The sequence below is a fragment of the Choloepus didactylus genome, chromosome 2 (genome assembly GCF_015220235.1).
Source record: "Choloepus didactylus isolate mChoDid1 chromosome 2, mChoDid1.pri, whole genome shotgun sequence".
NCBI lineage: Eukaryota > Metazoa > Chordata > Mammalia > Pilosa > Megalonychidae > Choloepus > Choloepus didactylus.
This window is the reverse complement of record NC_051308.1, coordinates 89008154-89034237: the sequence shown is the minus strand read 5'-3', so window position 1 is coordinate 89034237 and position 26084 is coordinate 89008154. Positions and strand designations below refer to the sequence as shown.

The following is a 26084-nucleotide window of genomic DNA, read 5'->3' as shown; positions in this document are numbered from 1 at the left end:
ACCAAGGGCTGCTGCCATAATTATCTGAGGATACCAGTCACCAAGGATATACTAATGCCACTTTAATATTAGTAGGCTCCTTACTTTTTGTTTAAATAATTTTTACATGATGAAAGTGGAGATTTTATATACATTCAGATTTGTGTATTGTTGGATTGACAGGCAGCCTTGGGGCTAAGAGCCAGATTGCCTGAGTGTGAATCCTGGCACTTCCACTACTACCCATGTGACCATGGGCAGTTATTAACCTGTGTATTGATATAAAAATAGTGTCTGCCTCATAGGTATGATGTGAGAATTCAACAAGGTAAAGCATTTCAACAGCAAACGTTCAATAAACGTTAGCTCTTGCTACAAAGACCCTAAATTGTTTAACCTCCCTTGCTCTTTGTAACAGTGCTGACAACCTTAGGAATTCCTGTTTTCTGTTGTTAGAGTTTTCAGAGATAATTGGCAATATGGAAAGAGTCTGGTGCAGATTTAAAATCATCACTCCATTTTCTGTTTTGTTAAAAGTGAGTATTCTCAACAGATGGTGCAGGGTCAGAAAAACTGGGATTCAAACTGCTGTTGAGTCTGTAAAAAAGTCATTACCTGTGCTCTAACTAGGCATTGACAATATTTAAAATACAAATCCATTAATAAAATGTCTACTTGAATGTTTAAAATTCAAGGATGTCTTCAAATGGTCCCTACCATGACTCCTTTTTCTGAATAAACAGCTAATTTTGCAACCCCAAAGTTTCAACAGCAGTTAAAGACCAGGGTTAAGGAAAAAGGAGAGAGGAGAAAGCTGAGGGAGTCAGTACTAATTAGATTAAAAAAACAAAAACTGTGACACAGGAGATGGAAGTTAAAAAAAAGCAGCCCTGAAAATGATATATTTTTATTTCTATTTGTCACTTTTAACCTCAAACCTCTTTCAACCAGCCCACTTGGAAGTTGTTGGACATGTGTGACTAAAGAGTAGAAGGTTGAGGGGTCCCCGTTCAATCAAGGTCAAAACCAGCCTGATCTCAGCAGTTTATTTTTGTATTAATGAGTCTACAGTGGTAAGTCAGAAGTACAGTAATGAAAATCTTGGTTCCATAGCCTTCCAAACTGCATTGACTTGCATTTGATTCTACCATGTTGAGTCTTTTAACCATTATTAGTTTTCTTAAGATGATTTCCTAAATGAAAAAATTTTTTAAACACTTGGACTCAGTGGGGATGCAATAAAATAAGTGTTTCATATGCTGAAGATGCTAGAGGTAGGTATAAATTGATACATTTGTTTGGGAAATTAATTTGGTAGTTCAAACCAAGTCTTTAAAAGGTTTAAAGAAATAATAATTAAAGCAAATAATTACTGCACACTTACTTTGTGTTAAGCACTATATTTAGCAGTTACAAGCATTGGCTCACTTATTCTTCCTAACTCCTTGAAGCAGGCATTGATTTAATGCCTGTTTTATAAGTAAAGAAAATCTCATATGTACTCGGACTTGGGAAATCATCCTCAGAAAATCGTCAAAAGATGTAGTCAGAAATGTATGTACAAGGATGTTTACTGCAAAGTAAAAAAATTGAAATAATGGGTATATGTCCCAAATAGGAAAGTAGTAAAATGATGATATATCTGTAAAATGTCTTTTCAGAATAATTTTTTAAAACAATGGGAAAAAAATGATATACTAGTAGGCACTTAAAAAGTAGTAGATTTATCTACATGTAAGTTGTTTGCATCTAAATTCCAAGGGATGTTGAGTGGAGTTGGCCAACCTTATAGGGAAGGGGGTTGAATGTACCTACACAGGCAAAAAACCTACAATGAAATATGTTAAAATGTTACTTATATATGTATACATGTATCTAAAATACATCTTTGGATGGTAAGATTAAACCTAATTTTTATATTCATCTTTGTACTTTAAAATTTTTTCAGTTATTTATAATTTATAGGAAGACTGTAAGTTACTTAGCCACCCTTGGTTAAGTAATGTATTATAACTTTTTCATAATCAAAAAATATATTATTTTAAAATTTACTTTACTACCAAAAGAATTCTTTTTTGTGTGGATCAGTTTAGAGTGACAGATATCATGGGTATTCCTAAAATAATTGATTATTGAGTACCTGGGTACTTCAGTCTTTCCTCCCTTCCCTCCTTCCTTTTCTCCCTTCTTCCCTCCCACCTTCATACCTTTCTCTCTCTTTTTAAAAAGTGAATAAGACCTGGTTCCCGCCTTTCAAAGCTTATTATCTAGATGAAAGAAAAACAAACAAACTGCTATTTCAAGTATATCTCATCCTAACTTCTGATTTTGCAGTTTTTGCTCAGCAGGGTCTATTTATTGGCCTCTCAGAAAGCTGGCCTTGCAGTTCGGCACCCTGCCCCTCTAGCCTTCAAGGAAGGGTGTTAGCCTGGGGCCTGAGAGTGAAAGTTCTGGCTTTGCCTGCCTTCACCTGGTTTGCCCGGTACTTTTCCATTCTCAGTTTATCAAAAGCAGATCTCTTAATTAAAATAGCAAAACTCTGGCAAACATTAAATAAACATGAAAGCAGATTGTATTTTAGACAATATGTAAAGCAAACAAACACTAATTAGGTAATTAGGTACTTTTTTAAAAATAAGTCATTCCTTATACTTCTCATTTTAGCTCTGGCTTTAGGTCTTCCTGGGCACCAAAGACTCTTCAGTTATTCTTTCCTCCAGAAGCCTTCTCTTCTGACAACTTGCCCTCTCTTACATCCTTAAATAAGAACAGCTTCAGGGATTAAAAATGAGAAAAGATGCAAATCTCCTGCTCTCAGATCCCTTCCTGTACTTCACTGTTCCCAAGGAACAAAAAAGATACAACTAGTACTTTTCCATTGAAGGTGGTATTTATGTTCCCTCTAACCATAGTAAGTTCTGTCTTAAACCAGAAACTACATGCAAATTATTTTGTTTTTGTTTTAAATTTAACAACTGGTGTGGCTAGTTCTTTCAGAAATCGTGACTGATAGATCTTCATCCCTGACATTAGAGCTAAGCTTTTTGATCTATTGGTTGATTCATGACTGAATCACGTATTTGCAGTACTTGTTTCTCTCAGCATAATACATATATGTCCCAGGAGCCTTAGATAGTAATTAGAAGTTTCGGTATCTTATAATAAGACATTAAAAGATGTTGGAAAGTGATTAGAAGACTTAATAATGAAAATATTCCATTTAAGTCATATTATCAAATTACAGTGAATGTTTTATAATTTGGGTTCAAAGAAAGAATTTGATTATCTGTCAATTTAGTATTAATTATGATGCTAGATGTTTGTTAAACATAAATGATGAGGTATAGACGCTGGCCATACAAGGATCCAGAATATGGTTTTTAGAGGGAGAGCTAAGGTATTTCAGATCTGGTCTTATTTTGATGAGCAGAAGAATCACTACCATTTCACTGTTTAAGGGAGAAGGAGACTTTCAGATGAAGCTCCCTGGAAAACTGTGGGACTCCTCCCATAGGGGACCCTTAGCAATTGCTGCAGATGTCAGATCTGATAACAACTGAAATAGAGTGAGGTTGCCTTAATCTGACCTAGGGAAGAACAGTTCAGAAGAAAATGTGGAAATAAAAATAATAGGTGGTCTCAGCATGAATATTTAGGTATTTATTAAAAATTTCCTCAAGGAAGTCGGGTTTTTTTTCCTTTTCTTACAGAGGTTTCTAAAACTATAAAAGAGATATGGTGCAGAACTCAAAAGCATATTACTGAATGTCAGTGTAGTACTGACTATTCAAAAGTTCATAAAAAGATGAAATTTTAGGTGAATCTCTCTTCAAAAACCCAAACTTACAAAACAGATTTATTTCAGAGTATCATCATATGTATTATAAAAGGATTCTTCTCTTCTTAAAAAGGAGATTGCTGGGGGTACTTTAAAAGGAGGACGAATTATAATCGTCTTTATTAGCAGGGCTGTTGCTCGGAAGTACAAGTATTCTGGGGTAGAACTTAAACCAAGAGGCCAAAGTTACTGGGTGACAGATTTGGTTAGATTTTAAGATCAGCACAGCTGCTTTTGATAGGCAGCTCTATGACCATCCATCAGTGACTTGGGAAGGGTATCCTTGCTTTGTAGGTAATTTCAATCATTTGAATCTTGCAACTCTAGGATTCTTAGTTTTGAGTGACCATAATGTACATCAGTATCTTAAATTTATGAAAACTTAACTTGCAACATATATGCTGCATTTTTTGAGGTCTGCCTCTAATTTTAGTATGTTCTTTTGCTGTGTAGGTTTTTCCACCCTAAAATCTAATACATCAGAACAAATTTTAGGGCCTCTAAAAGGGTCTTTTTCACTTTAACTACCAATAGTTCCAAATCCAAAACAGCTATAATCACGGGGATATGGGACATCAGGAGCTATAAGGCACTGAGAACCAGGGAAGCTGGATCGCAGTTTCTCTGCCAGTACCCAGCAGGCTGTGCTGGCCTGGCCATCTGGACATGCGAGGGATATGGCGAAACACAGACAGAAGGCAACCTGTCCAGATTTCACGATTACTTGGATAACATTTTGCTGCTGTCAGCTAGGGATAGCTTCTTCAAATAGCTGCCTCTCCTCTGCGTCTGTGGCTGCCTCTGCTCAACTCATCCTGGGGCCCACTGCCACCTCCACATCCTCTCAGCACAGTCTGTTACTGCAGCGACTTCAAGAGCCACATCCGTTCACTCACCAAATAGTTACTGGAGTGTCTACTCTGTGCCAGACACTGGGCTTGGTGCTGGAAATAAAATAAGCACAATAAGCAAAAGAGACACGGTCCTTGTCTCCTGGCATTGAAGGCAAGACAAATAAATCACTCATGTAATTTGTCATAACAGACTATGCTATGAAGGAAAATCTGAGAGTTTTCAATAGGCGAACTAATTTAGTTGGGGGTGAGTGGGGGCAGGGCTCAGGGCATGCTTCTGTGAGGAAGTAAACATGAAGCTGAGAACTAGAGGATGAGGTAAAGACCCTGGAATGTAAAATATAGACACATTAGCTAAGTTAAATGTACACAGTATTTTCACAGTTAATTTTAGTTCTGCATCCAAGGTAAAACCAGTGTACATTCTCCAAATTCTTCCAGGGCATTCCAGAAATATGGTCTTCTCTGTCTGGGTTCCCAGTCCATACTTCAACTTTCCTCATGGCCATCTTACCACTTGTTTCTTTTCTTAATTTCTCCTCACTACCTGCTGTCCTATGTGAGAGGCCTCATGGGCCAGCTTACCTCAACTAGTCTTTGAATTTTCTTATCTCACTGTTGTTTATGGATCATTCTGTCTGCTCATCCTCTCTCCTCAGAAGCATCTGTATGAGGCTCCACCCCTTCATCAGATCCTTCTACAAAGACTCCAAGTCCTGTAGTAACATCTGAAAAATGGATAAGGCAATTAGAAAGAGCATGAGCTTTGATGTCACTCAAATCTGTATTCAGATCACAGCTCTGATATTAGATGCATGACCCTAGTCAGGTTATTTGATTTCTCCAAAGCCACTTTCATTATCTGTAAAATAATTATTGTTATAAGGTTTAGAGATAATGTCTGCAAAGTGCCAGGGACATAGTTGGCATTCAATGAAGGCAGCCACTGCTGAGTGAGCTAGGAGGGAAAAGAATGGCTTGTATGTTGGAACAGTAACTGAAGAGTGGGAATGGTTTGGACATTCGCAATACACGTACTTTCTTCACCCTCTTTATGATTGCATGTTCCCTTATTTGCAGGCAGAAGACAAGGCAGATGTATTGAATAAGGAGCTCCTCCTGACCAAACAGAGGCTTGTGGAGACTGAGGAAGAGAAGAGGAAGCAAGAGGAAGAGACTGCCCAGGTAAAAGGCATATGTGGGCTCTTCTTGACATAGGCACATTGATATGGAGAAAATTAATACTATAAAATAAACAGGAAGTAAAACTGAACATTCTAAGTCAACAGTGATGTGGAAGCAGTAAATGTGAGAAGTAGCATGAGTCACACACTTATTTTGAAGGGTATCAGAAAAGGATGCAACCTTTCTATCCTTTTATAGCTTTTAGGAATTTGCCTTTGCAGAGTGTCAAGTTTTCTCTAAGTTTGGTTACTTTGAATTATGATCCAAGAACTTTTACAAGTCTGTGAACTTCGTGTTGTATCTTCAAGATAATTGACTTCTCTGAAGTAGTTTACGAAGATTGTTATGCTGAAAGCCCACAGAGAGCTCTGCTGGGAGTTGCCTTACAGCCTCTGTCTCAAGCAGTCAAGCTTAATTTTCCTGACTCATGCCTTAGAAGGAATACCTAACGTTCCTGGCAGAGCTCTCAAACCTTTTATTCCCTAAGAGCGTAAAAAGAAACCTTTTGGGAACCAGCTTTGAAGTTTGCACCCCCCAGTTTTCATATGAATTGTGAGGCTAGTCACCTGGAACACGCCACCATTGCAAAGGAGTATAGAATAGGTGATAGGAGGGGGTCTCTCAACCAGATGGGTTGAAACTTTTGGCTTCCCTAAGAAAGACTAGGCTGCGTCACCAGTGTTCTCCATGCCTGTCAGCCACAGCCAGGGGGCTGACACCGATAGGATTATGTGTTAGATTTTCTTCATAACTGGATGAAGTCCACTGCCAAGAGCTTGTTTGAATTTTACTAATATAACTAACTTATAAAGTGAGGAAACCTCTTAAATTATAGTTATTTAATTTTAACTTTAATGCATTCTGTTCTGAGGCATTTGTAATATTAAATGTATAACAGCTCATGAAGCATTTCAAAGACCTACATCCAAGCAACCAGAAAAAGTTTCAGTAAAGTTACAAAAGGGGGATGATGCTTCAGTGTTCAGTGATTTGTTTTGTTTGTTTGTTTGTTTGTTTGTTTTTATTCCATTGGAAAATGATTAAATGAGTCTTTGGCATTTACTAAGGCCTCTAATTTTTTTTTTTTTTTTTATCAACTCAGGGGCTGATTATCTAGTTTTGAATTCTCTAGGCCTCAGGATGAGTTTTTTTTTTTTTTTTTTTTTCCTTCCCCTTTACCTCTTGCCTTCTTTAGGCCACTTCAGTACTTTGGATGAAGAAGAAAGCTATTGGAAATAAATTTCAGTTTCCCTTGCTCTCCTTGCCCCATGTGTGGTCCTTGGGTACTTGTTTCCTCCTTTAATCATTATGATGCCCTTGTGTGACAGGGACAATTCTCCTCATTTGTCAGATGAGGAAATTACCTCTTAGAGAAATTGACACTTGTTCAAAGTCTCTCAGCTAGCTAAGTCTGTTCTAAAGTTGATAGGACATGATCAAAGAGATGGATGATTATTGTTTATGTCCTTCACTTACGTAAGCTAGAAAATAATATGAACAACTAAGTTTGAATCAGTGTAACCTACAAATTGCTTTTAGAATGTAGAAGATATGAAGAGATTTCAGGAATCTTCTAATGATAAGGTGTCCAATTATAAATTACAACAATTTACAAATTAGCTAGTAGAGCGCTTACCCTATTAATAATTTGGGATGCTGCAGTGCAGAATTCATCTTTTCTGAGCATGTACTTAAAGGTTAAGTTGAGTTGGTTTTTGCTTGTTTGGCCACCAACTTGGCAGAATTGAATTCTTTCTTTTTTATCTGGTGGTTCCTGAACTTTTTCATAGCCTTTGTCTTCCCCTATACCTAGACTTCTAGAGCTACTAGGCCACAAAAATAATTGTCTTTTTAAGTATATGAATGTTATAATTTAACATTTCAGTGGCTATAACAAGTACCTGCATTATATGTGACTTAAGCTTCTTCTAAAGTCAGTGTTTCTTTGGCCCCTGAATCTCCTGTCCTTCCCAAGAGCTCTCCTTCTTTTTCTGACTCCAGTCCCCAAAACCTCTTTTTTCTACCTTAAAAGAGGTAACAGCAGTAATGGTAGGGGACTGTAAATAAGAAGGCCTGAATTTTTTGTGTGTGTAATTTATAAATAGCACCAAGAGTAAAACTTCTAGTATTCAAACGTTGCCCTGATGTTTCGTTTTGGATTCTCTATAAGAATAAATATAGTTTCTGAATGGACGCTTAATTAGCAATATGTTTATGAAGTAAGTAGTAAGCATAAGCAGTTTTATTATAGGGTTGCTCATATGTCTTATATAATTTATAGGAAAAAAAGAAATTTCTGCATCTCTGAAAATGACTAGGTTTTTCATATTATCAGTGTGCAGTTTCAATGGGGAAAATCTGTATAGTGTTAACATTGTCATTCGCTGTGAATCAGGCAAACTTAAATGTAGATGTTTGTGGAAATTTATTAAAATTTTGGCTGAATCTTGATATCGCTCATTCTTACTCTTTCTAGCTAAAAGAAGTCTTCAGGAAACAGCTAGAGAAGGCAGAATATGAAATAAAGAAAACTACAGCTATCATTGCAGAGTATAAACAGGTAATGTACAATTGTGGGTTTTCTTGCTATGGAAGTATTTTGTTATTGTTGTTTTTATTGTTTTTCTTTGCTCTGAGAGTTTCCAAAAAAAATGACTGCACGTTAATTCAATTTGGAGGCCCACTCTCTCCTCAGAAATAGACAATGCTTGGGCATTCTTGCTAATAGCTGGCAGATCTAATTGATCAAAACAATCTGTTTGCAATTGTTTACAATGTTTGGTAGATTTAGAGGAATTGGAAACCTTATTATTACCTTTGGGATCCTGTCTTTGTCTTGCTCAGAAGTGAATTTCCAGTAGATCATACTAGTAACATTTGCCTCTTTCCAAGGACTAAAGTTTAGAGATTATATTAAAACAGCAATAGCTAATTTGTCCTTTACTGTCATAGTACAGAATGTGGGAACTCTTTTTCTGAAGTCTATGTGGCTTTACCCACTGTAGGCCAGTGTTAGCAGGAAGTGTTCTGTTGTGAACCTTAAAATGCCCTTTCAAAAGAGAGTTCTGTCTTCTTGAGACTATTTTGGGATCTATTGCCAAGGTGGTCCCAGAAACTCCCCACTCCAGCACCAATGGTATCTTCCTGTCCCCCCTGGTCATGCTGGGACATGGCAAAGAATCCTTATCGCTGAGAAACCCTCAGTGGCACTGTACAAGTTGCAGGTTTCCAGAAGTAATTAAGGTTCCCTGTGCCATCTTCTGATTCAGGATTTTTCTGGGGCGTCCTGCATCACATAGGAGTTTGAAATCTGATGCTCACTGTTTTGGCTTTTTAAATTTATGTTTCTGCTTGTAATTTATATTCATTGTGGAAAATTATGAAAGTGCAGAAAAACAAAGAAAACAAACCTCCCTTAATGTTGCCAACTAGCAATAATCACTGTAGTGGGTTGAGTATGCATTGCTGCTATGTAAATTAAAATGTTAGTTACATAGTTCATGCTATTTCTTGGAACTAACTTTAGTTCCTTCATACATTATGAATATTATTCCATAAGGATTATTCACCTTCATGGATGACTGTTTAGTAAAAAGGCTTCAGAGCTGTCTTGCTCTCTTTTATAATAATAAACAAATGTTTATTTCATGCCAACTATGTGCGAGACCTGATACTTTGGGGGACAAAAAGATGAATTCATTCAATTCTGTGTCTCTCCTCCAGAAGCTTATATTATAATGGAGAGATAATGCCAATGCATAAATAAGAGGAAAGGAAACCCTTCCTAGAGATGGGGTGGTTTGAGCTGTGCTTCCAAGGCTAAGTAAGCTTAGCTTATGTGGAGATGAAGATGGAGATGGAGAGGATGGGTATGGTGGGAGAAGGGGAACAGCATGTGAAAAGGCATGGAAGTAGGTTAGTGAACAGAAAACAGTTTTGTTTGACAGGAGATTTGAGTACAGAGAAGAAAAGGTGATTTGTAGCCCAGATCAAGGAAGGTCTTCAGGGCTAGGATGCGGAATTTGGATTCTATTCTATAGGCAGTAGGAATTTTTGAACAGGCGGTGACATGGTTAGAGACATAATGTTGGCACTAACCTGTCTCAGTGAGGAATATGGAATCAAGTTGAGAGATCCAAGGGCAAATACCCAGACACAGAGGCTAACACCAGAATTCAGGTGGAAAAAAAATAGGGCCATGACCTAAAATAAGTGGTAGTGAGAATAGGGAAGAGGGAGATGCAAAAGATAGTCATTTCTTGCTTGATAAAGGAAGGCATTGAAGGTGATCCTGAGATTTTAAACTTGGTTGACTGGGCAAGGAGATGGGTAGACATTAACCAGTACAAGAAACATGAAAGATCATATGTTATGGAACTTAACCATCACTGTAAATGCACATCATGCCATGGGTGGCTGCCCTATTAAGCACTCTTCAAATAGTAATCCATAAGAATATTCTTAAATATTACCTGGCAGGCATTTCAACTAATGTAAAAGGCAACAGATCCATCTGTTTGAAGATTTGAAGAATAGAAATTACAATGTAAATGCATTCTACAGTTAGAATTGGTTATTTCTGGCTGTATTTCAGAATCATTTTTTTTTATTTTAACAGGGAATATGGTTTGTAAAATAGTCCTATTAATCATTTCCCATGTTTGGATCTGGTAAAATTGGAGACTGAAATCTTATCATGCAGGCCCTGCTTTCTAGAGCTAAACTTGAGCAGATTGGGATTCTTTTTAATCTGTTTTGATAATCGAGATAGACCAGATACACTTTTAGCCCAAATTGCACTTTTGAAATGTGCCAGTCCCTAACCAGTTTTTCCCTTCCATTTTTCTAAAATGAAAGATTTTTATTTCAGTCAATGGATTTGAATATCAGTATTTTTTTAAACAGAATTTTTTTCTTTTTTTGCTTTGAAAGCACTCATTTCTACCTGTTCCTAGTACTTGGTTAGTACCTCATTTCAGAGCCAATATTAATAGATTTTATTTATTGAGCACTTACTATGGGCCAGGTACAATACTAAACCCTTTGCATTTTTTTACTTGATTGTCACAGCACTTTTCAGACATGAGAAAACCGAGGCTTAGGAAAGATTAATGAAGTTGCCCAAGGTCACACAGCTGGAAAGTAGTTGAGCTGACTGGCCTTAAACTCAGATTTGACTCCAACACCTGAGCTTTTAATATATATGCTATGTTGCTAAATTACTTAATGAGTGTTATTTTCTTATCATTTTAACTTTGTTTTATTCACTCTACCACTTCTTAAGAAAACTTCCATGGTTGGAGACAAAGACTTTTTCTGTAGCTGTAGAAAGGAGAAGTTATCTGGTTCAGAACTCAGATCCCCAGCATATTGCCTTGCACAAAATAGATATTCAGCAAAGATTCTGTAGATTGATTTCAAGGTGAACTTGAACTTGATTTCACTGGAACTGGTTACCGAAGGCCAACTAGGAAAAAAAAACAAAAACAAAAAAACAACCAAATCTACTCTACATCTTTTCCTGCTAATTAAAATACTGTGTTCTCCACATGGAACTCGCTCAAGCTTTCTGCTTCTCATTGCAGAAGTGACTGGCATTTGTTGGCATCACTAGGTTCAGAAATGCTAGCTTAATCTATGAGTTGATAAACACTTAGATGCAGAAGCTGCAAGAGTCATTCTCTTTTCCAGTTAAAAAAAAAAAAAAAAAACCTCTCTCTTCTTTCCTTTAGATTTGTTCCCAGTTAAGTACCAGGCTGGAGAAACAGCAAGCAGCCAGCAAGGAGGAGCTGGAAGTGGTAAAGGTAAGGAAGAGTAAGATATAATTTCTTTCCAGTTTACACAAACTTAGTGAGCACTGATAGGGAGAGCCTAATACGTGAGGCTGCCAAACTAGCAGGACAACTTGTAGACATCATGCTGCTCACCCCCATCCCAGCTTTGTTTTAGGACATGGCTGTTCTGACCTAGGTGTGTCTTCTTCCATGCCAGCTGTAAGAGTATGCTCCCATAACATGGTCAGAGGCAGGTAGCACTCAGAGGCAGGGAAGTAGGATTTGAGTATTGTCACAAGAGGCCTCTGAGCCATGTAGCTTTGTTCCTATTCTTTAATGGCGGAAACTTGGGAACCCTCAGTAGCCCGCATCTGACTGTCCTTGAATTGATGTGACTTCAGTTTAGGATTCAGTAAGATCGTCCTACTACGTTTTGAACAATAAATACCTTAAGAAATAGAGAAGTTGCTGGAAAACATGTTCTGGGTAACACCGATTCTTCCACCAAATTATGAGGTTTGTTTTAAGAGAACCTGTAGCATTTGTTTATATGCTGCCCCCTGGTGGTAAGGTTTCTTATGTTGATGCTCTACTTGAAAACAGCTATTGCTCCTATAGAAGCCAAATAGATGTGTATTCTTAAGAAGCAATGTTGGCCATATTTGAATGTGGCTGAAAGGGGAAATTTTAGGTTTATGTATGTTACTAGGAAAAGATTAAAAAAAAAATCCATGGAACTGTACAACACAATCAGAGACTCTAAGGTAAACCACAGACTATAGCTAATAGTACCAGTATAAAAATACGCTTTTATCGATTGTAACAAATGTACCACCAACGTAAGGTGTTACTAATAGAGTGGTAATAGGAACCCTGTATTTGATCCACGATTTTTCTGTAAACCCACAACTTACCTAATAAAAAAAAGAAAAGGATGCATTGTTGGCACAGTCAACTCTTGAGACCAATGTTAAAGAAAACTGATATCATTCTATTTGGATATATTTAGGTTTCATACTAGTAAATTCATGTGTCCCAGAAAATTTAACATAATATTTTAAAACTGGAACACATTTAATCTCTTCTGTTTCATTATGTCCTCTGTAAAATTGCCTGTCTCATAAGATCATTTTGAACATAAACTAATATAATGTATATAAAGTGCTTCCCTAGTACCTGGCACATAATAAATGCTCAATAAAGCTTATATTTTTGTACATTATAGCCTGAAAATCTGAGGCATGAAAACTGAAAAATAAGAACCTTGTTCTGACCTTGTGTTTTTAAAAAATGGTTCTTTCTTCTTATTTCAAGTTACCAAATATTAGCCTGAGATTATTAGGTATGGGGATGGAAGTCTTCCTCTACAAACCTGCTAAAATTGTGGGCTCTTACTTTCCCTTTCTGATCTATCATTGCTCCCCTCTCTACTTAGCATTATCATTCTTTTTACATTGTAGGCATACTGACCAAGACTCAGTTGATGAAGTTTCTTATAAAAGAGTTTGCTATCCTGAATTAAAATCTTTACAGAAATAGAAATTAAATAAGAATTGACATCGATCACACCATAAAGGTCTTATTGAGCATATACTATTTGCACTGCTACTAGACCCCCTTTGTTTATAAGAATTGTGTATGACAAAGAGCTTAGAATTTTCCTATAGGAGCAAGTTACACACATGTGCACCTGAAACATTTAGGAAACAGCTCAAGAGTGTATAAGTAAGTGCTGAGTTGGATGACACTGACAATTAGGGCTGTAGAGAAAGCAAAATGACTAGATACTGCAGCCTAAAGAAGGCTTTATGTAGGAGGCTGGACTAAAGGAGGTTCTTCAAGGTTGGATAGAATTTGGTTAGAAGAGTATTTAAAAAAGACATTCTAGAAGAAGCCATGTGAATGAAGATGGAAGTGATTAGATTGTATATTAAGGAATAAAGGAAAATATTGGATAATTAGGTGGTGCTACCTAATAGGACATTCAAGAAGAGGAATATAAACTTGTTCTTTGCTTAAAACTGGACAGAGGGCATTCATTTTATTTATTGCAAGAGTAGATTTTGGTTAAAAAGGAATGAAGTTCTGATACATGCAATAACGTGAAAGAACCTTGAAGACATCATGTTAAGTGAAATGTTAGACACAAAAAGATAAAGAGCTCAATAAATTGCAGGACAAAATTTCAAGATCAGATTTCAGAGTGATGCTATAATACCTTCTATTTCTAGGGTCTTTTTAAAAATATTTGAAGAAAAAGGAGCAGCCATTTTGAATCATCAGGTTTTGTGCTTACTTGAACTATTCAGAAATAGGTCTTGCATTTGATGACAATAAGCAGCATCTAAATAAAAATCATATATTGTTTTAGGAAGTGATTTTTTTCCTATGAAATGCAGTTTGATGTTGGTTCTCTCTTTTGGCTACTTCAGGGTAAAATGATGGCATGTAAACACTGCAGTGATATTTTCAGCAAGGAGGGTGCTTTGAAACCAGCATCCATAAGCAGAGAAGACCAGGGAATTGAAACGGATGATGAGAAGGACTCACTTAAGAAACAGCTGAGGGAGATGGAGCTGGAATTGGCACAAACCAAACTGCAGTTGGTGGAAGCCAAGTGTAAAATCCAGGTTGGTGATCTGATAAAAGAGCAACAATTAAAAATAAATAGTTAGTGGTCCAGGGTATTCTAAGTATATTTATCTCAAAATCGTAAGATGTTACCATAAATGATGAATACATTTTCCACCCATTTAGTGTATTCTGCATAATCACATTTTGTGTTATGTATTTTTAAACATTGATATAAATCAACATTATTTAAAATAAAATTTTAAGAATTAAAATTACATTTGTGAGAATTTAAACAAATGCTTTTTGAATTAACCCTGAGATTTTTTGTTTACTAAGGACCTTTCTCATTGAACTTGGTCACTTTGTAGCTAATCCTGAAAATGAAAAGCCCAGTCCTCTCTGGTATCCTTGTCCCTTGACAGTTGGACATTGGCTGACACCCAGTTTTTTCCTTTGGAGCATCTTTTCATCCTTAGCTGATTTTGACAAATTCCTTTCCCCATAATCTCCTTTCCTATTGGAGGATAAAATAATTAGAAAACTAGTCCTGGCTTCTAATGAGCTGCTCCTCATTTCTTCACTAGTGATCCCTACCCACTGCCATATGCCCACCTTGGCACCAACGGCCACACTAGCTATTCCAAACTATGCATCTATTCTGGATCTGAAAAATTCTCAGGGGCAAAGGCCATGTCTTTGGAACCCATTCATGTTTATAATAACATCCATACATTAATGATTATTTGTGGTTTTAAACACTTAATACAAGATACTACCTCAGATGGCAACCTAAACCTAAATTTGGACCTAAATTATGGGTGGAGGGAGGAAATAAAATGAAGTTTCATTACACTTTTAAGAGAAAGCACAGAGTCTGTTTTTTAGTGGTGACTCCTTTAGCTCTAAACTTTTTTCTTACATTATGAAGCCAATTAAATCTTTTCTGGGTCTGTGGGAGGAATATTATGGCTGCCTCAACCTGGGAATTTCAAAGAGCTGTATTCTAATGTTTGTCAGCAGAGACAAAGCATTTACATAACTCAGATGATTCTCTTTCTTTAATTAGGAACTTGAACATCAGAGAGGAGCCCTTATGAATGAAATCCAAGCTGCAAAAAACTCTTGGTTTAGCAAAACCCTGAACTCTATCAAAACGGCCACAGGCACCCAGCCACTGCAGCTGCCACAGGCAACCCAGCTACCCAAGGAGAGCACATAGTTCCAGCCTCACCCAGGCACAAGAGCACAACGATCAAAGCAGCCGAATCCTGGAAGGATCCTTCCTGGTGTCCCTGTGATGGAAAGTAAAGGAGACCAGAAAGCAAGCCAGAATCTTTCAGCAACTCTCATTTTTCTTGTATGACACTTTTCAAAGAGATGTTATTTAAATTGACCCAATTTATGTTGATTCTCTATTTTTCAGCTTCTCCATCAAAAGCTATGTTCAGATCTTTCATAGTATTACACAGTTTATATGCCTGGATGTTTAGTTGGAAATAAGCAATTCAGAACTTAAATGCTTTTTATTTAGAACTAATTATTCGTAATTATTTTTATCTTACATAAAATGAAGATGACGTCTATTGCTCCAAGTTGGAGTGGTAGGAAGATTTATGTCACAGCCAAAAAAAAAAAAGGAAACCTAAGCCTTTTAACTTTTTAGGATTTATTCAGACAAAGCACACTGGAGGACTGGTTATAACCATTGTTAGCTTTCCTCCTAAAGGTGATTTCCTGGGGTAAGGGAAGGAGAGAACGGACCAGGAATTGAGCAGTCCCCAAAGAGAATTGGTTTATTTTCATTCTCTGTGGGCACATCTAGAAATGAAGTGCCAAGAGCTTTGGAATAGATGGGCTATCAAAAATACGCACTAGGTGAAAGGAACTGAGATTTTGATAAATGCAGGATAAAATTAATCTTTTTGGCCACCATATTTTAACAGGTCTTTTTAAGAGCTCCATGTGGGAATTGCAAGTACCTGAGATTGTCTAAGTATGAATACAGCTGTAACTTCTGGCAAACCTGAAGTCAGAGGTGTCTATTGTGAGTTGCAATTTAGGGAACCTTCATCAGAGAAGCCTAGAAAGACTTGGCTGCTGTGTTTAGAATGGACTAAATTGTTCTAAATGAAAATAAGTGAGAATGTAAAACCAAGGACAGAATATTCCATTCCATACTTGCTAAAGAAACACTAATGTACTATAACTGTTAAAGGGCGTAGTACTGAAATGGGAAATAGAGGTCAGCTTCACATCATCTTATTTTAATGTTAGGCAACTTTTCCTTATTTCTGTAGCTCCCTAAAACTGTGTCCTTGATTATTCTAGAAGAAGAGATGCAAATGCATTTGTAACATGCTTGTTTGAATATAAAACCTTTATAGAAATACTCATATCATGGAAAGGTGAACTATTGTTTAAAAATTAATGGAAATTCTTTTTAAATTATATTTAACATGTCTATTAAATAGCCTTGCAGAAAATCTTTTGGTAAGGGCAAAACTAATTTATCCATTTTCTAAGCTATTTTGGAGGCCTCTGGTCCTTTTATGCTCACCAAACTACTGCCAGTTCTGTACAATAACATTTATTCTTATCTGATTCTTATTTGTCTTTTCTGTGCCATAAGTTGCAATTACTTATGAAAGTAAAAATGAAAGAAAAGCCTTCTTAATTCCAGGGGCAGGCACTACCTGTTGGTCATAGTGTATCCTTTCCTCTAAAATGATTTTTAGGCTCTAAAAAAGTAAAGTCCCCTCCATCTATAAATGTTTAGATCATCTAAAACCCATAAAACTGATATGGTTATTTATCTAATAACCTTTGTCACACTCATCTTTCAGCATAATATTCACCTTTCAGTTAGGCAATTGAATATGTCCTAAAATATAGTGAAATATAGTGATTGGTGGTAATATTATTATCAGACTGTCTATTTTGACTTTAACATTACCTACGTGGTGGTTTAGAAAAGCTAATTTTTTAAAGTATAATTGCTAGAAAATTATATCTTGCCACTTATTTCTGTAAATCATTTATAATAATCTTTTAACTCTACTGTTACTTTTCGTGCTATACAAGTTGCCTTCTCAAATGGTCAGCCTAATTAAAGATGCTCTTTTGTGGTGTAAGTCTCAAAGTTCTACTGTACAGAGCTTATTTTTTACCTTTTAAAAATTAATACATTCCACAGAATGCCTACATTATGTAATTTTCTTCAAATGGTGGGTAAGGGACAAATAAAATGGCTCTAGGTCCAATCCTTTAAATATATAGATCTTGTTCAAATTCATAGTTCCTTATATTTTTTTCTTTAAACAAAATCATCAGGTACATACATTCCAAAAGTTTGATAAATCTGTCTTTTCAGTTTTCCTTTACCTCTTTCAAAAGGTTATGATCAATCTATAGATTTCCATTCTTTTTCAGGCCCATATCATACATATTGGTTATGTCTATTAGTACCATAAGTCTAAGCTGATTTTGGATCAGTAACAATAGTAAAGATTGGAAAAGGAAAAGATTTAAATTTTGGGATTTGATATAAGTGTTCATGCAATATATTACAATAGCACTGTCTCAAACCACAAGTCAGTCACCATGTATTATTTGAAAACTCATGCATCCCAGCATTGACTGCTAGTTTTAATTTTGCTTATTTTTAGGTATATTTTGAAAATTGCTGTTCTTCTCTGGAATTTTGTTTTTTTTAAGAGATCAACCATCCAAATAGCCAAGAAATTTTCCAACTTTCTAGAGGTTTTCATTTTTTTTTATCTTTTCCTAAGATATACTATATAAAACATGCCTCCAAAAACCCAACATTTGCAACATTCTGAAAAATTATTATTTTTATTTCCATTAAATTCTGCAGAATAAATTAAGGGAAGGAAATTCAACTTGATAATTCAGTTCATTAGCTTTTGTATCTTGAGAATCTTGTTTAACACATTCTTTGACACTTAAAGAATCTAAACTGAATTTTGCAGTGCATGTGTTTGTAGCTTCCCGTATCCTGAGCCACATCACAGTTGGTTATATTTAGCTACATATAATTTAATTCAAAGAAATCCTCAGTCACCTAATGTTCTGTATATCAGCACATACCAGAAAGGCTAACAGCAATGCTGTTATTATGGCCCATCTTTCCATACAACCAACCTTCTCTCAACTATGAAATTAGTCACTTATTCTTCATTGACTATTTTAAATTACACTAGTAAAGTAGAAAAACAACTTTTATGCCAATGTTGGGATAATTAGTAGTATTTATATATTTTTTTTTGTTTTTTTCAAAATTTGCATTCTTTCCTACTCTATACTAATTATTTCTTTTTCTCCTACCCCTATATTTTCCAGTTAAGAACTATTGGTCCATTTTTTAGCTGAACTGAGAAAACAGAGAATACAGAAATCCTAGGGCACAAGAGGTAACAGAGTCTTCAAAGGAGTTGGTCAGTCACCTAGGATGAGAATCACCGAGGTAACTAATACAAGGGATTGAGCTTTCTTTCATGTTAGCTGAAGACAGTTTACTGACTATTCCACCACCACCATGCATCCAACACAAAGGTGGTTATCTGGTCTTACGTCACCTTTAAGGAAAAAAATACAAAAAAACCACGTTTCTTTAAATTAAATGCCATGCTTGCCTCATATTTCTAGGAAAGAATACTTCTAATTACTTAGCAAGATGATTAGATTACTACTGTATAACTTACCATTAAAAAAATCAAGCTCTAAAAGAACTCTGATCCTTTTGCTTCAATTACAAATAAACAACGGAATGAACAAACTCTGTTTTATGATTTGAACACTTGGATTTTTGGGGGTGTGATTGGTAGAATTTTATATAGAATATCCCTGCCTATTTTGTATACCACGTACCATGCAACCAAATATACATTGAGATTTTAAGACATGGTGACCAAAGCCAGAAACCCAGGTAATAGTTCTGTGGCCCATGTTTCCTTCTACCAGATACAAAACTCTCCTTCTTTCCCTCTAGTTGCTTGCTTATGGTCACACTAAGCTAGAATTGCCCTAAAACTTCCTTCCTCTCATGGCTTCCTTGTAATACAGGAAACCCTCTTATCCTTCAAAGCTACCATAAGGAGGACTTCAAGTGGGCTGCATCTAAATAGGAGAAGAGGATCTTGACTTGTAATAGGAAAAGTATATGCTTACAAAGTATTTTAGGGATGTCAGTCAGCTGTAGGGCCTTTCTCAGTTTCCATCTAAGAGTCAAGCTTTTCTCCAAATGCATCTGTTCTCTGCTATAAAAACATTTTCATCAACGTAACCCATTCTCCTCAGTCCCATCCCTGGTTTATCACTAGGAGTATTCTGACAAGTTTAATCTAAGAAAAAAGAATCATTGAGTAGAAAATTAAAGGTTTAAGTTACTCCCCTTTTTCACTGGCAACTATTTAACATGTAGGTTTATTTCCATGAATATGTAACTTTTAATAATTATATTATCTATGGAATAAAACATAGGAAACTGAATTGTAAGGATATCAATGCTTCAAAAGACTCTGGTGTCATGAAAGTACAAGAATAAAGCTGGAAATGGTCCCAGAATCCAAGATGTCCCAATAGCCTTTTGCATCAGTTTCTCTATTTTTGGTATTTTTCATAATGCATGGATCTCTACTTAGTTCAAATGAGGGAAAAAGTTTCAGTCAGCCCCACCTCCTCTTTCCAACTTCTGCCGTTCCCTTGCTGAGGAGGTAGAAATTCCGTACTATTTTTATGAATTATTATGATTTTGCTCAGGATTTCTCTAATGAAAACAAGTTCTAGAATAAAGGAGCTGATTAACCCCAACAGCACTAATTGACTACAAAAGAAACATTAGTGATTGCCTATTCCTCTATGAACACTGACCTGACTGATTAGATGTTTCCATAACTCCATGTATTATGTACACTCTATAAATGTAAATGTAATGCTTGTAAGAAAAGTGCAATTTATTGTACATTGTCCCAACAAATGTTTACTTTTATAATCGTTATGAACTTGAATTGAATTAGTATCTTGTTTTCATGTGTGAATGAAGCCTTGTAAAATAAACAAATGCAACCAAGAAGGTAACAAGGTGCCTGTTTTAGTGAGCCAGTGATGTTTTCAATGCTTTGTGTTGCTCCATTTGCCCCATTAAGTAGTAATAAACATTGGTTCTTAAGTCCATATGTATCCTTTCTGATTTCTTCTCATTGATTTTATTCTGAATCTTTTGAACCAGTGTTTTTGCAACACTTCTTATCTGACACTAGACTCCAGGCAACTTAGAAACTAAAAATAGAAGTTTGCTTCAAGCTACACCCTGCAAAATGATATCCTATACAGCAGCACTGCCAAGTGTTCCTTTTTTCCCCTTTTTATCAAGATTCCTTGGTAAGTAACAGAAACCCTCTCAAGCTAGCTTAATAAAATTTTTAAAACTCATTTAATTAAAAGGAAACAGCTATCCTATCTCATGGATCCCAAAGGCCTAACAGTTGGACCTGAAGAAACACTGGGACAAGGGACTGGAAACAGCATCAGGAACCCAGGCAACTATTCTCATGATCAGTCTTCTGCTTGTCTTGCAAGATGATGCTTATCTGCTTCATTCTTCTCTCTCTGAAAACAAGCTTTCTCTGCTTCTGAGTGCACAACTATCAAGTTTATGTGTCCTGTCTTCAAGTGACCCACAGAAATGAGCTAGCATCTCAGTGTCCCAAGTCCAAAAGCTTGCAAAAAATCTGCTAAGCCAGGTGAAGTGGCTGCCACTAGTCCTTCAAGGTATAAAATTGTGGGTGATATCAGATAATTAAAACAGAAATCCAAAGGCTCTCCTGAAAGTGGAAGCAGTGTGGAGAGAATCCCAAAGGTATCCCTTTGTATTTGCATTTTGTTCTGGGAGTCTAGGAACATAAGTAAAAGCCAAGAGATTAGCAGCTTTTAAAATTCAGCATGTATTCAAAAATATTAATCAGAAGTTGTAAAATTGCAGTTTGTGGTCCAAATCCAGACCACAGATACCTTTTGTTTAGCCCGTGCAACATTTTAATCATTAAGAAAATTTATATCAAAGTCAAAATTATTCACAAAATATCCACTAAAGTTGGCAATTAAGATGTTATGAGTGGTCTTGAACAGTAAGTAGGGGAGGCAGGAAAGCTGATTGCAGTGGGGTAACAAGTGAATAAGAAGGGAGAATTTCCTTTTGAAAAGAAAATTTTCCAAAACTTGGAAATAAGGCAACAAAGGTGAGTGTTCTCTTTTCAAAGACAAATCCAAGGATTGGGGGATTGTAATTTGTTCACGCATCAATCACTATTGAATAAAGGTCCTACACTTAGCAAAGTTACAAGTTAATTTGCAGGTTTTTATCTAGTAGACATACAAATGATTTCAGTGGAACACATAACTCCAAAGTTTATAATTTATTACTCTGTAAGATATTAACCAGTTTGTATCTAACCTAGCAATCTTATATTAACATTTCATTTTTAAATTGGCAATAAATACCAGCTACTCAAGTGCAATTTGAAGCAATTTTAACAACTTATCATTCGCTCCTTAATTAAAGAGCTGGATAAAATCAGGTGAAGGGGTCAACATTAGAAAGAGAGATGGATGATGCTTCCTTCAATTGTCACATTTTCCTTTTATATTTGCATGAGTCTTGATTTTACAATTTTGAAAACTGTACCAGGAGTTTTGATTACCATTAAAAGAAAACTCAAAAAATCTTCAAAAAGTTTACTTACAAGGAAAGTTTGCAAATAAGCCCAATCTTTAGAAACACCAGCTCACCAAATAAAATTAGAACAGGTATTTTATAAGGAAAAAACTATACAATTTCCAGTTTATAAAGTCTACACTTAGTCCATTTATTGTGGGAAAACAATTTTCTCTCACCATTATATTATTGCAGATCTTCAGATATAATTGCAGAAGTCAGAGATTTTGTTTGATTTTAAGGAATCTAATTTTATAGGAAAGGCTCAAGGTTTCATTTATTTGGGGGATCAGAACTAGACAGGTGACCCTGATGCTGATGTGTACATATATATGTTGTTGCTGTTATATTTTGTTTCTGGTTTATTTCAGAATTCAGTTGTTTTTGGTTTCTCTACCCAATTATTCATAATGTCGGCAGCAAGGTTATCAGTTGTGGTTCCATATGATAGAGGTAAGGACAATTATAGGATACAGCTAGAAAAGGGGAGCATTGAGTTTTTGTGGACCCTTAAGGATAGGAGATCTGAGCTGTTTTAAAGGCTTGCAGAAAGGAGAGAATGAAGATAATCATCATTTTCCTTTAGGGGAAAGGAAAGAAGGGTTGGAGTCTTGCTGGTTAAGTGGAGTAAATGAAAGAGGGCAAAGGGAGTCCAGGGAGGAAGAAGAGAACAGTAAAATTGATGATCATGAAAGCTAACTTGAGAGGGCAGTAGAAAAGGGGGAAATGGAGGTATTAAAGAACTGCAGTATTAATGAAATTAAAAATAGGTTTGGTCGGAATCAGGAAGTGCTGGAAAAACGGGGAACAGTTCAGAATATGGGATTTTAGAGTTTAAGACTTCAGAGATGGGCAATTCTATGACATGATAAGTTGATAAGTTTCAATTCAGGTTCGTGGATATATGTGGCTGAGTTATAAAAATAACAGCTAACATTTATAAAGTGCTTACTGTTTTAGGGACTGTGCTAAGTGCCTTTATGTGAGTAACCTGAGTTTAATTCCCAAACAATGTTATTAGATATTCTGATCTCCATTTAGACATAAGAAAACCAAGGCTTATGAGAGTTTAAATGAATAGCCTCAAATCATAGCTCATAAGAAGTAGAAACTGTATCTAAAATCAAGAATCTAAAGCCTTTATTCAGTATCTGGGGTCTGTTTTCCAAACTTTTCTGATAAGAATCACTGGGGCTATACTAAAAGTACAGATTTCAGGTCTATTAAATTCATTCAAATAATGTGTAGTGATGGCATACTGTACCAGACTCTATTCTAAGTGCTAAAAATGAACAAAAAGATCCTGTCCCTGAGGAGCTCACACTCCAATGCAGGGTTTCTCAACCTCAGCACTACTGATATTTTGGGTCAGATAATTCTTTGTTGTGGAAGCTGTCTTATGCACTGTAGGATGCTCAGCGGCACCCACAGTCTCTACCCACTAGATGCCGGTAGTACTCCCTCAGTCGTGACAACCAAAAATGCCTCCAGATGTTGCCAAACGTGGGGGTGGAGAGTGGTAGAGGGGCAAAAGTTGCCCCTGTTTGAGAACGACTCCTATGTGGGAAAAAGACTCATAAATTTCAGGTGGTAATAAGTGCTATGAAGAAGAGTGGAGAATAACGGTGAGGGTGGTGAGGATGAAATTGGTAAGATCGTCAGTATGATGGTTTTTTTGTGGCATCTTGGCTAGACTGCACTCTTCAGTTATTCACTCAACACTGAAAGTTACTGTGAAGGTATTTTGCACATGGAATTAAAGCCCTTATTCAGCTGACTCTGAGTAAGGGATGTTGTCCTGGATGACCTGGGTGAGTCTGATTGAATCAGGTGGAAGGTCTTAAAAGCAAGGCTGAGGTTTCCCCAAGAAGAATGGAGTCTACACTGGCCCCTGTTCTTCCCTCCCTGACTGCCTGCTGGGGAAAGTTTCAGCCTGTGCTCATGGGGCCCAGCCTGCCCATGATCTTCCATTCTTGCCTGCCTGGCCTTCAGATTTTGGACTTGCTTAGCCAACCCCCACAACTATGTAAATCAATTCCTTGTAATAATTCTATGCTATATGTCTATCAGATATATGTCCATATATCAATTATCTGTCTGTCTACCTCCACTGATTCTGCTTCTCTGGCTAAACTCTGACACAGTCAGGAAGAGTCGCCTGGTGTTACATTTGAAAGACTTGAATAAAGTGAAAAAATGATCCATGTGATCATCTGGAGGATGAGCATTCCAGGCAGAGAGAAAGCAGAGTAAAAACCTGAATATGAAAGCAAGTAGGTCTAAGGAATAGCAAAAATGCCAGAGTGGTTGAACCAGGGATAGGGAAAGTAGTGACAGATGATTTCTGTGAGTTAAGACATGAGGTTTATAAAGGTACGTTAAGATCATGCAGAATATTATGTCATGGTAAATTGTGTGGGCTTTATTCTACGCTGCTGGAGAATTTTAAGAAAAGGCATGCAATGGTTTGAAAAGATTACTCTGGTTGTTCTATGAAAAACTAATTACAGAGGCACAGGCAGAAAAACAAAACAGTAGTAGGAGTCTAAAAATCCAGATGAACAGATGACTGCTTGATTTTGAGTGGTAGTAGAGGAGGTAGTATGAAGTGGTTTGATTCTCAATATATTTTGAAGATAGAGCTAGTAAGACTTGGTATAGGATAAGATGTAGGACCTGAGATTGAAGAATCAAGTATGACCCTGAGGCTTGAACTATTAAGAGAATGAAGTGACCATTCACTAAAGTGGAGAATACATGGAGAAGCTATTTTGGGGAGCAAGAATGACAAATTGGGCTTTTATTTTTAGGCAAGCAAAACTTGATATGTTTATTACATATCTAAGTAGAATCTGGAGCTCAAGGGAGTGGTGAGCCTGCAGATACCTATTTGGGAGTCATGTCTTTTATTTACATAATACATGATATTTAAAACCACGTGACTGGCTACAGACTATCTGGGGATGGAATTGTCCCAGACATTTTTAATCAAGCAAACTTGAAAATCACAGCATTAGGTCATGCTTTCATCCAGTGCAACAGGTTATCTGTTCCTACTGAATTAAATACTAAATAATTCCATCTATCCAGGTTGGATACCTTTTTAAAATTGAAGTATAAGTAACATACAATGAAATGAACAAATCTTAGTTGATTCCATGAATTTTGACAACTGTATGTATCTGTAACATTTCCATCACCTCAGAAAATCCCCTCCTGGACTTTTTTAAATATATAAATTTTAATTAAATATACTATATAAAAGAATGACCTCCAAGTGAACACACCGTAACCAGCCTCCGACTCTAGAAACAGAACATCACCTGAACCTCAAAAGCCCCCTCGTGGCGCCTTTCTGTCAGTTGCTCTCCCCACCCAGGTAAATATGATTTTTAACTGATTTTTAACACCATAGACTTATTTACTGTTTTATTTTGTTTTTGTTTACTTTAAATGGAACCATACATTATGACCTTTTCTATGCCTCGCTTCTTTCTTTTAAGGTCTGTGAGACCCATGTTTGCGTCTGCTTCTGTACCGCATTTTTTCTAGTAGCTCTTCCTCTTCTGACTTGCTGTTCGTAATCGCTTCCTTGGGCGATCCAGAGAGCTGAATGCGGACTATTTGACTTCTCAGGAGTTAGTGTTTATGTTCTCGACCGTGTTGCACACACTTGAGAATACCAGAGGCTAAAATAATCTAAAAGATGGGCTTCTCAGGGACCTGAAAGGGACTGCCGAAGCCAGGAAAGGGGCAGAAAGCAATCCCACGAAAGTTCAGCCAGGCACATCCGTCCGATGGTCAATGGACTCTATTTAAATCGAACCCACACCCAAGTGAGAACTAGAGACCCACAGCATGCTCGGTGAAGGAGGCAAAGTCACCAAGGAAGTAGGCTTCAAGAGTCAACGAGAAAAAGGACACCATAATTACGACCACAAAACAATGACTTCCAATAAGCAGCTTTAATCCACCCAGGTCGAGAGCCAGGTTGTCACGTGGCTGACGCAGCCCCACCTCCCACCGCGATCCGTGATGACGCCACCACGTCAAAGGCTAAATCGTGATGACGTCTCCAGCGCTCCAGAACCCACTGAAAATCAATCTGTTCCCTTTAGGAAATCTCCACATGTAACTTGTTCGTTCTC

General features: G+C 36.6%; 1 protein-coding gene across 8 annotated transcripts in view; it reads left to right on the top strand.

The window, feature by feature from the left end:
* RABGAP1L (RAB GTPase activating protein 1 like) overlaps positions 1 to 20396 on the top strand; it is an 891828-nt gene extending 871432 nt beyond the window's left edge. For all 8 annotated transcript variants that reach the window (XM_037825297.1, XM_037825298.1, XM_037825302.1 and 5 more), the window contains 5 exons: positions 5752 to 5856; positions 8333 to 8416; positions 11589 to 11660; positions 14063 to 14260; positions 15271 to 20396. In XM_037825297.1, the coding sequence (XP_037681225.1) occupies positions 5752 to 5856; positions 8333 to 8416; positions 11589 to 11660; positions 14063 to 14260; positions 15271 to 15423 (612 nt within the window). In that variant the 3' untranslated portion in view covers positions 15424 to 20396. The remainder of the gene's footprint in view (positions 1 to 5751; positions 5857 to 8332; positions 8417 to 11588; positions 11661 to 14062; positions 14261 to 15270) is intronic.
* Positions 20397 to 26084: the final 5688 nt, after the last annotated feature.